This window comes from Octodon degus, unplaced genomic scaffold (assembly GCF_000260255.1).
Source record: "Octodon degus isolate 3935 unplaced genomic scaffold, OctDeg1.0 scaffold00062, whole genome shotgun sequence".
NCBI lineage: Eukaryota > Metazoa > Chordata > Mammalia > Rodentia > Octodontidae > Octodon > Octodon degus.
The window spans coordinates 12,355,656-12,367,431 of record NW_004524638.1 but is presented as its reverse complement, the minus strand read 5'-3'; the positions used below and the strand labels follow the sequence as shown (position 1 = coordinate 12,367,431).

The following is an 11,776-nucleotide window of genomic DNA, read 5'->3' as shown; positions in this document are numbered from 1 at the left end:
CTGGAAACATTAGCCAAAACAATTAGACAAGAGAGAAAGACAAAAAGAACAAGGATTGAAAAGGAAGAAGTAAAATTATCATTATTTGCAGATGACATGATACTCTACACAGAATAACCCTCTAAACTCCACCGAAAGACTTCTGGATTTAGTAAACAAATTTGGTAATGTAGGTGGATACAAAGTCAACACTCAAAAATCAATTGTATCGTTGTCTACAAACAATGAAGTCACTGAGGGAGAAATTAAGAAAAGCACAGTCTTCACAATAGCACCCTCCAAAAAAAGAAATACTTAGGAATCAATCCAACTAAAGAAGTAAAAGATCTATATATTGAAAATCACATTACTCTGAAAAAGATCAATGAGGATATGAGAAAATAGAAGAACATCTGTAGCTCATTGGTAGGAAGAACCAACATTGTGAAAATGGGCCATAGTTCCAAAACTTTTATACCAATTTAATGAAATCCCAATCAAAATGTCATTAGCATACCTGACAGAACTAGTGAAAACATACCCAAAATTCATCTGGAAACAAAACAGACCTAGAATAGCAAAGGTAATTCTGGGACACAAAGACAAGGAAGGAGGTACCACAATCCCCGACTTGAAATTATATTACAAAGCTACTGTGATAAAAAAAAATCAGCTAAGGTACTAACCAAAAAACAGAGCTAGGATTAGTGGAACAGATTGGATGATGCAGACACACTTCATCACCTTATCTTTCCCCAAGGGGCCAAACATGTTCACTGCAAAAGTGACAGCCTGTCCAATAAGGGGCGCTGGAAGCCAGGTATGGTGGCACACACCTGTAACTCCAGCATTCAGGAAGCTGGGGTAGGAGGATCACTGTGCGTTCAAGACCTGCCTGGGCTACAAAGCGAGCTCAAGGCCCACTTGAACTGCACAGCAAGATCCTTTCTCTACAAGAAAATATATATTTATGAAAAACTGCCTTTTCCACATGTGAAGACTAAAGTGAAACCCATGTCAGTCACTATGCATTGAACTAAAGTCAAAATGGGTCAAACATCTAAATATTGAAACATAAACCCTAAATCCACTAAAAAGTAATGCAGGCAGAGAGGTCGTGAGCAAAACCCAAACTCCATGAGAAGTACTTCAAAGAATCACGAACTGGAATTTTATCTTATTGAAAGTTTTTACACATCAAAATAAATCACCAATAGAGTGAAAAAAGGAACACTCCACAGAACAGGAAAAAATTTTTCAAGTGCTCCTCAGACAAAGAACTTCTATATAGAATAAAGAATTTTTAAAAGTCAGGCTTCCCAAATTAAAAAACTCAATCCAAAAATGGGCCTTTGAAATGGATATGCCTTTCCTCAAATGAAAAAAAATGCAAATGACAAACAAATATATGAAAAAATGTTCAATATCGTTCATTGGTCATTCAAGAAATGCATTAAAACAATACTTAGATTCCTTCTTATGCCAGAATGAATACTATCAAGAAAACAATCAATAACAAATGCTGGAGGGGCTGTGAGGAAAAACCTTCTCCACTACTGGTGCGAGAGCAGACAGGCACAACCACTGTGGAAGTCAGTGTGGAGATTCTTCAAATCTACAACGAGATGCCCCATTTGGCTCATCTATTTTCTTCTGGGTATTTTCCAAGAAGAATTAAGAACATCACAGCGCAAGGGCCAGCCTGATAGCTCAGCAGACTAAAGCACCTGCTTAGGCAGAGTGCAGTGGCAGGGGTTTGATCCCTGACCTGTGGTGTCGGCCCCACCCCTGGGGCACACTGAGACTGGGTGAGGTGGCCCACGCCTGTAATCTCAGTTCTTGGGAGGCTGAAAACAGGATAATCACTAGGAGTCCAAACTAGGTAGTGAGATCCTATAGACCCTGTCCTAAATACAGAAAGAAAAAAAAAAGTGAGAAGAACATCACAGCTCAGTGATATATATGTACCCACATTTATAACAACAGTTTATAATAGCTAAATTTTGAAAACAACCTAAATGCCTTTTAACCAAGCAATGGATCAGAAAAGATGTGCTATTGTTATACAATTTTATACTCAGCTATAATGAAGGATAAACTTGAGGTCATTATAGGTAGATGGATGCAATTGAGACCACACTCATAAGTGAAGTAAATCAGTCTTGCATGTATAGAAATTGCATTTTCTCCGTAGTATAAGAAACTCAAAGTGAATAAGATCCAAAATGTACCACAGATATTGTGAAAAGGAAAGCAACTGCTCCAAAGGAAAAAACAATTATTATGGGGAAAAGAGAAAAGAATGAAGGGGAAAAATTCTATACATAATATATATGATAGAAAATTTTAATAATAATTTCTATTAATTCATTGAAAAGAATGTTTGCTCAGTGAAGAGGAAATGAATGTTTCCTCATTCATGTGCTTATATTGTGATTAAATGTTCATGTGTATAACTTGTAATCTGAGCAAATAATTTGAAGATTTAATATATTTACCATTGTTAATCTTGTATTATCTTGTTTTGAAATTCTTTTTTTTTTTTTTTTTGCAAAGAAGAAAAGAAAAATAGAGGTTCTTAAGAAAAATGATGCAGGGGCCGGGGAGATGGCTCAGTGGAATAAGCACTTCCCTGGCAAGTGCAAGGGCCTGAGTTCAATCCCTGGTTCCGGGGGGGGAAAAAAAAAAAAAAAATGATGCAAAACACCATTAACATCCAACATAGGAAAGAAATGGAATCCAAGAAACAGATTCAAGCAGATATCCGGGAGATTAAAAATTCTTTTAAAAGTACACACACTGGAATGTACCAATGTGATAACAGAATTTCAGATACAGAAGACAGATTGTGGTTAGGGATTGAAGAAAGAAGTCTTAAACACAGTCAGGAACTATGGGAAATCAATCCAATAGCTGCCAGATGATTAAAGAAGAGAAACAAGATTGATTGGCATACATAGAAAAAGTAAGAGATAGTACAAATGATGCTAAAAACAAACAAAACAACTCTTTATAGAAGTAGTGAGAAAACGCTTCTCAAGCATGGAAAAAGAATTTGACATACAGATAAATGATGTATACAGAACTCCAATTAGCCATGATCAAAAATAAAGTCTATAGCAAGAGCTATAATAGCCAAGATCCCAGAAATTTAACTCAAGAACAAAATATTACAAGCTGCTTGTAGAAACAAAATACATATAAAGGATATTCCCTCAGAATACAAACTAACTTCTTAACACAAACCCTCAAGTCAAGGAGAACTTGGAGTGAAGTAATTCAAGCCCTAAAAGAAGACAAGCTCCTACCCAGACAGATATAACATGTAAAACTATCTTCAAAAAATGATGGAAAAGGTCATTCCATTAAAAAACAAAATTTGAAGATATTCCTACCAAACCAGCACTCCAAGATGTTCTGAAGGACATTCTAGGAAGAGATAACGAGGAGTTGAGCTCCATGAACCCCAATGATCAATTCACCAGGTAACCCAGATAATTAAATGGGAGAGAGGAGACAACAGGAAAATAATATGACAAGGGTAAGTCAATACATGTCAGTTCTAATCATCAATATTAATGTTCTCAGTTCACCAATCAAATGGATCAAACAATAAGATTATACAATATCCATACAATGTTATGCTTCAGTCTGGGTGTCCCCCAAAAGCCTCCTGTTGTCATGGAGAGAGGGGAGGAGGCAGTTGAATTGTAGCGATGGTGACTGACTTATTGTCCAGTGCTGGGATTCAGGCGTGTGCATGAGTGCTGTGCGTGCCCTGGGATGGGTAGTCCACATGCCACATAAGGGAAGAAGAGGGGCGCGCTCTCCCAGTTTGCTCCTGTTGCTTCTGCTGCCTTCCACTATGAACAGTTGCCCCTCTCCCACACCACCCTGCCTTTTGGCCAGCTAACTATGGACTGACACCTCCACAACTGTGAGTTAAATAAATGTTTCCTTCCTTAGTTTTGGGCATCAGGTATTATGTGTCAGCAATGAGAAAAGTAACCAACACAGATTTGGTTACAGAGAAGAGAGGGCATTGCAGTAGATTAAAGCTGACTGTGTGGTTCAAGAGCCTTTGGGAATGGCTTGTGGAAAGAATCTGGAAAGGTTTGGAGATCCCAGTTGAAAAAGTACAGCTGGAATGCCTTAAAATGCCTTCTGTATGGAAGATTTTGGTTAGAGCTAAAAAGCCCAGAAACAGACTGAAATCTTTCTGGCAAAGACCAGGATTGGGGGGTTTTGCTGGGAAGAAGGATTGCGTTAGCTTTTGGACTCCAGCTGATGATGATGAAGATGATGAAGATGATGAAGATGATGAAGATGATGAAGATGATGATGATGATGATGATGATGATGATGATGATGATGAGTGTGTGTGTGTTATGGGTGTGAGCTGGCCACTGAGGCTGGGCTGGTGGTGCACACCTGTAATCCCAGAGCTGGGGAGGCTGAAAACAGGAGCGTCATTACAAGTGTAAGCTGCGTAGTGAGATCCTGCACCAAATACATTTGAAAAATAATAAAAAACAATTAATAATCAAATTGAGCAGTGTAGCTGATACAGTGAACACTCAAAAATCAACAGCATTCCTATACACAAATAGCAAACACACTTAGAGTGAAATTAGGGAAACCACACCTTTCACAATAAGATCCCTCAAAATCGAAATATCTGGGAATCAATCTAACAAAGAAGGTGACGGACCTTACACTGAAAAGTACAACACTCTGAAGTGAGAGATCAAAAAGGATGTCAGAAAATGAAGGATATCCCATGTTCTTGGGTAGGAATAACCAATATAGTAAAAATGGCCATATTCCCAAAATTGTTACAACAATTTGCTGCAATCCTCATCAAAATACCAATAGCATACCTCACAGAATTACACAAAACAACTCTAAAATCTATTTGGAAACAGAAGAGACCTAGAATAGCAACAGTGATTCAGGGTAATGAAGGCAAGGCAAGGAGCATCACAATCCCTGACTTGACAGCATACTGCAAAGCTACTGTGATTTTAAAAAATTATATATAAAATAGGCTCAAGGGGCTGGGGAGATGGCTCAGTAGAATAAGTGCTTGCCTGACAAGAACAACGACCTGAGTTCAATCCCCGGTTCCGCAAAAAATAAATAAATAAATAAATAAAAAATAAAATAAAATAGGCTCAAGGATCAATGCTGCAGAACAAAATTTGCAGAAACAACTCCAAACAAACTGGCCACTTTCTCTTTGATAAAGGAACTAAACATGTTCCCTGGAAGAAAGACAGCCTCTTTAATAGATGATGCTGGAAAAACTGGCTTTTTACATGTTGAAGACTGAAAATAAACCCATGTCTTTCACCATGCACCAAGCTAAAATTGAAATGGTTCCATGATCTAAATATTAAAACAGAAACACTACATCTGTTTCAAGATAGAATAGATAAAACTCTTGAAGATGTAGGTGCAAAGATTTTATGAACAAAATCTGCATCACACAGGAAATATCAAAGAATCAAGTAGGATCTTGAATTAAAAAGCTTTACACAGCAAGAAAAACCAACAACAGAATGAAGAGACAACCCATATTATGGAAAAATATTTTTACAAGACTAATAGTCTTGACTAATAGTCCTTGTTCCTCAAAGGACTAATATCTAGAATATATAAGGAACTAAAAAAAAATGAAAATCCCCAAAGTTAAAGACCTGAGGCAAAAATGGACACCTGACATAAAAACATAGTTCTCAGATGAAGAACTACAAAAAGAAAAAAACACATAATAAAATATTCAACATCACTGGTCACTTGAGAAATGCAAATTATAACAATGCTGAGATTTTATCTCGCCCCAGGAAGAACGGCCATTATCAGGAAATCAACCAACAATAAATGCTGACAGCTGTGGGAAAATAGTAATCCTGCTCCACTGTTGGTGGGACTGTAGACTGGTGCAACTACCAGTGAAATCATGGTGGGTATTTCTCAAATAATCCCCTAAAACTAGAGGGTCTATTTGACCCAGCTTTTCCCCTTCTTGGTATCTTCTAAAAAGAATTAAAAGCATCATACCACAGCAATATAGGCACATCCATGTGCACAGCAGCACAGTCTGTAATAAGAGCTAAATCTTCAGAACAATCCAAATGCCTATCAGCCGATGAATGGATACAGAAGTGGGGTTTTAGCCGCTGCCGTAAGGAAGGACAAGCCCGACACATGTCTAGGTGATGGATGCACCTTGAGACCACACTCTTAAGTAAATGGGACACACACGTCTGGGGGAGGAACCGACAGTGTGGATAAGGAGCAAAGTGTACAGTAAATATTATGATTATTATTATGTTTTTTTTTTGTGGCGGAACCGGGGATTAAACTCAGGCCCTTGCGCCTGCCAGAGAAGCGCTAATTCCATTGAGCCATCTCCCCAGCCCCCAAGTAAATATTATTAAATGGGAAGAAAATAGGCAAATTGGAAGGGTAACAAGGGAGGGGGGAGTGGAAAAGAAGGGGCAAGACAACTAGAGAATGGAAAAGATGGAAACCAAGCTTTTGTAAATGAGGAGTGGAAGGGCGTGGAGGGGAGTAGAAGGGAGTGGGAAAGAGAGAAGCAAGAGACACCCTGTCCAGGCGGCACAAACTCCTCCAGCTGAGTGCTGTCATCATGCACATCTCCCAAGCTGCGGGGTGTGTGCGTGTGTGCCAAGAACACAAAGCTGTGCTGGAGCCAGCGGGTGCCCTCTGCGCAAGAGGGCACCTGGCCGCCTACTCCATGTCACATACAAAAAATAAAACGGATCAGAGATCTAAAGCTAAGAGAGAACAGTATAAAACAGGAGGAAGTATAGGTGCACATTTTTATAATTTTAGAGAGACAATAATGTTTTTGACATAAAACAGAAAGTATAAACAAAAAATAGGTTGTAATTCATCAAAATTTTTAAAACATAGGTTTCAAAGGATTCTGTCAAGAAAGTGAAGGACGACTCCCAGAATGGGAATGATATTTGTCAGCCATGTATTTATAAGGGACATGTGGCCAGAAGAATTACTATCACTTGATAATAAAAACAACAACCTGAAGTAACTCAATTAAAAAGTTGCTAAGGCCAGGCGTAGTGGTAGGTGCTCATAGTCCCAGCGCTCAGGAGGCTGACCCAGGAAGACTGCCACAGGTTTCAGGCCAGCCTGGGACAAGGTGAGCTCAAGGTCAGCCTAAACTGCACAGCAAGTCCCTGTCTCAAAAAAAGAAGCCAAATGGTTTGAACAAATGTTTCTCCGGAGACAATTCACAACTGGGTTAATAAGCACATGAGAACCCAAACCACAATGAGTGGTTTTGCTAATGGAAAGTGTAGAAAAAACAGCAAGCATTGACGCATATGGGGAAAATTTCAATGTTTTGCCCTGCAGTTGGGAATATAAAATGAAGTAGCCACTGTAAAGAGACATCAACACAGAACTGTCATATATCCAGCAATCCTACCTTAGGCACATACCCAAAAACTGAATAGAGATGCAAGCAGATTTTTATCAGTACACATAAGCAACATTATTCACAATAGCTAACAGGTAGAAACAACTCAAATATCCATCAAGATGAGCAGGTAGGGGCTGGGGAGCTGTTCAGCTGTGGAGGACCACCTGAGCAGCTCTCCTTGAAAGAAGAGCGACTGTCTCCATTCTGACTGAGCCTGACCCCATCTCCTCATATTGTTCTGTACAGAGCTGGCTGGACTCCTGTTTATCCTTCAGTTGGCCTTAAGCAATGTATATTGGTCCAGCTGAGGTGCTGGTGATAGTCTTTGAAGGTGGCGTGTGTGTTTCCCTGGTAACCTACACCTGCTGCTCTTTGATGTGACCCGGGTCGAGACAGGACGAAGAGCCAAAGCTCCACGTGCCAGCTGGGATCAAGCCTCGAGATAGAGGCTAGGACTTCCTGGGGCTTGAAAGACTACATCAGAGCTGAAGCACCAGACCCCCAAAACATTAGATACTATCTCTATGGCGTGATAGTAGAATGCAGATTACTGTCTCTGCATATGGCAGAGGTGAATGCAGGCCACCCACCTAGCTCAGCTCACAGTGCTCACCTCCTTCCCACAATTCTCGGTCATTCCTCCTCAAGCCTCTCCTCCTCCACTGAATAAAACCAGGTGAGGCCCTGGGTCAGCCTCTTTGTTCTCAAAAACCATCTTCATGGCCAGACTTAGGGCCCCTTGGCTCCCTAATAATTATAAATACATTTTAGTGGCCTTTACTTTCACCGTGTGTTGCACTGGGAGAGGTAGATTGAAATTAACTTAGTGGGATTCCAATAACGTATCTTTGGGACTACAAATACTAACTTCTTGGACCGAGACAAAAACCTGGAGGGGTCTCATACAGTCAGTGGTCTAAACGCCTGCCTGGCAAGCACAAGGACCCAGGTTCAATCCCTGGTACTTCATGCCATGCCACTGTGCTGGCTACTGAAACCAGGCATGGTGGCACATGCCAGTAATCCGAGGCTGAGACAGGAGGACCACTATGAGTCTGAGCTGTGTAGTAAGATCCTGTGCCAAGTAAATAAATAAATAAAATAAACAAATGATTAAAAAAATTAAAAAAGATGAGCAGGCAAACAAAATGTGACACATATTTTTCAGCTCTTAAGGATAAACCCTGAAAACACTAAGTGAAAGAAATCAGAGATAATGAATATTATGTGATTCTATTCATAGGATGTACCTAGAATAGACAAATTAATAAAGGCAGAGAACAAAGGAAGTGGTCAGGATTTGGAAGCTGTTATTTAAATTCTGAGTACAGAACTCGTATTCAGGATGTTGACCATGTTCTGGAAACGGACAATGATGTCGTCTGCACAACACCGAGACGTGCGTGCTGCTGCTGGGTCATACGCTTTCAGGGTTAAATAACAGATTGATGTGTATTTTCACGTAAGTTTTAAATGAGATGCATATTCTGTAGCATGGCTCGAAAAAAAGGCCAGACAACAAATGATGATGTGAAGAAACTGAAATCCTCACCCATTCCTGAAGGGAATGACAAATGACGTGGGCACAATGGGGGATGGTGGTCATTTCCTCAAAGTGTTAAAAACAGAGTTCCCTTATGACCCAGCAATTCCACTGCTCAGTAATACTCAAAGAGAAATGAAGATATGTCTACACAAAGACCAATATATGAATATCCACAATAGCATTAGTCATAAAAGCGTAAACTGTACATAACTCAAATTCTATAAGTTGCCTAATGCATAAGTGTAGTCCATCCACTCAAAGGGATAGTAGTCAGCAGTAACAGTAGATGAAGGACTAACACATGTTGCAATATCATGAATCTAAAAAGCATGTGATGTGAAAGAAGCCACCACAGGTGACCACATAGTATATGAGCCCATTGATATGAACTGTCCCCGGTAGGAGAATCTGTAGAGAACTGAAGTGTGCTGAGGTGGCCCAGGTGCGAAGTGGCTGGAGAAGGGGAGTGACTAGGGACTGGATGACAGAAATGTTCAAACTTTCTTGTGGGGACGGTTGTTAACTCAAGAAAACACTAAAAACTATGAGTCATGAGCTTTCCCTGTGTGGACTGTATTTCAATAAAGCCCTTCTTTATAGACAACCAAAAGCAGAAATAACAGTGTATACTGAGTGTACTTTGTATCTGGAACAATCCAGCATGTTACAAGTTTGGAAGCACTAGGAAGAAAACTGGAGAGAGAGGAGAGGAGTTGGGTGGTGAGTGAGCGCTACAAGGTCTGGGAAGGACTCGGAGAGGAGAGGAAAGGCCAGAAGGAGCCAGTAGAAGGAGCCCTGGGCTGAGGGAATGGGCAGCACACAGGCCTCGGGCAGGATGTCTGCTGGCTCACCTCAGGATTTAGCAGAGGCCAGTGTGGTCACAGGGAGTGGGAGGAGGTAGTCGGTCGGGCCTTACCCTCTGTAGTGTACCCTGCCTGGGAACCCCAGCAGGCGCAGAGCGAGTCAGCCCCACGAACCAAAGGAAAAAGACTGAGGCAAAATTAGATCAACAGTGGCTTGTCACAGGGCCACTGTGAGACCACTCAGGACCTGAGCTCTCAAGTCCTAGGGTCAGCAAGATCCCTTCTCACCGCCCTCCTCCCGCAACAGCCACAGCACTGGGGGTGGGGGACACCTACCCGCCCATTCTCTGTCTCGCGACATGCCATCAGGATCACCTAGGGGAGGTGGCGACTTGGGTTAGAGGAAACAGGACCATGGGCAGACTCAAAATCATGCCCCCTCTCTTTCTCCCAAGTCTGACCTTGACCCCAAACTCCCAGACCAGGCGCCAGAAGTCCAGCAGAGTGTGAGGCAGGGGTCCTTGTGTGGCGATGTAGGCCTGGCTTCCGTCTGCACCCTGAGAAAGGCCCATTTATTGTGAAGGTGCCACTACCCACCTTCACCGTGCCCTGTCCTCCCCCTTCCCTGACCACCAGCCTGACCCGAATGAAATTGCCGTTGATGTAGTCCCCATGGCCCTCCTCCTGAAGCAGGGAGAGGATCACTCGGGTCTGATCATCTGCCAGGGGGTAAGGTGAGACACTTAGGAGTTTGGGAGAACAGGGCGTGGGAGCTGGCAGGGGAGCGCACCCACGCGGGGCGCTGGGCGTGTGCCCAGAGGCGCCTGCTCCGCCCAAGCCCCTTACTTACATGCCACCACATCTTTGTAGCGGTTCTTCCTCACATTGCTAGGCAGACTGCCTGCCTCGGCGGAGCACACATTGTTGGTCCTCCAGGCGGCAGAGCAGGCTCGGATGTCCTAGAGACAGGGTGAGCGAGCAGGGAGGAGAAAAGAGGAGAGGAGCCAGGTCAGGGCGTAGGACACAAAGAATACAGAACACACAGCCCGGGGAGGTCAGCGCGGACTCCCGCAGTGCACAGCCTGCTCCGGACCGGTCCCCACGCTAAGAGCGTGTACCCATGGCGGGGACCCTACAGACGAGACCACCAGGCCTGTCGTCCTCCCTGCGCAGGCGCAGAAGCTGAACTCGAGACTGGGCGATTCGGCCAAGGTCCCCCCTAGGAAGCACTGGGATGGAAGTCGGGCGGAGGCCTGTCAGTCCCACCCCTGTACTCTCAATTCACGCTCTATTATTCTATTGTAAGCAATAAAAATGAATGAAATATGGGCTCAGTGGTAGTGCGCGCAATGTAATACGTACATGATAAAACACATGCTCAATACGGACCCTAGCGAGCTACAGTGTGTAACGTGTTACTGATGTAAGAAGACAAAATAAATAAATAAATAAATAAATAAAGACGACAGCGCAGGCACTTTGTTACTAGCAGGTGATTTTAAGTGAGAGAAGAGTCCCTTACCACTGTCAGCAGGTAGTGGCAATCAGTGACAATGAACGACACCTGCCGAGCCGCCATTGCCTGCGGGTGTTGTGGCCGGGTGGCAGGGGTACCCAGCCTCCATCAGGGGCCCAGGGCTGTCAGTAACCAAATCTTCACGCTCCACAGGGTCGTTGTTACTGTTCTGTACACCTTTATATTTATGTTATATATTTTACATTATACATTTCTAATTTACATAATACGCTTATTTATGCTACTTTGTTTATTCACGAACTTAAGGAATAATCATGGATTTTAATTATTGTTTTATGAGGTTTCTGTGTAAACTGACATTTAAAATCACATTCACGTTTATATAGTTACGCCACACGTTTCTCCACTAGCTGTAAGCAAGCACACACTGTTTACACGCTTGCATAGGATGCTTCTCCTTTTGGCACACTCACTTCACTACCGGAGGCTGCGGGAGCCAC

The 11,776-nt window shown here is 42.3% G+C and overlaps 1 protein-coding gene across 4 annotated transcripts in view; it reads right to left on the bottom strand.

Annotated features, from left to right (window-relative positions):
- Nucleotides 1–11,440, bottom strand: part of Ptpn18 (protein tyrosine phosphatase, non-receptor type 18) — a 30,502-nt gene extending 19,062 nt beyond the window's left edge. For all 4 annotated transcript variants that reach the window (XM_023718744.1, XM_004634468.2, XM_023718745.1 and 1 more), the window contains exons 1-5: nt 11,322–11,440; nt 10,650–10,758; nt 10,442–10,518; nt 10,261–10,356; nt 10,136–10,174 (exon numbers count right to left, since the gene is read on the bottom strand). In XM_023718744.1, the coding sequence (XP_023574512.1) occupies nt 10,136–10,174; nt 10,261–10,356; nt 10,442–10,518; nt 10,650–10,758; nt 11,322–11,378 (378 nt within the window). In that variant the 5' untranslated portion in view covers nt 11,379–11,440. The remainder of the gene's footprint in view (nt 1–10,135; nt 10,175–10,260; nt 10,357–10,441; nt 10,519–10,649; nt 10,759–11,321) is intronic.
- Between the last annotated feature and the right edge of the window lie 336 nt (nt 11,441–11,776).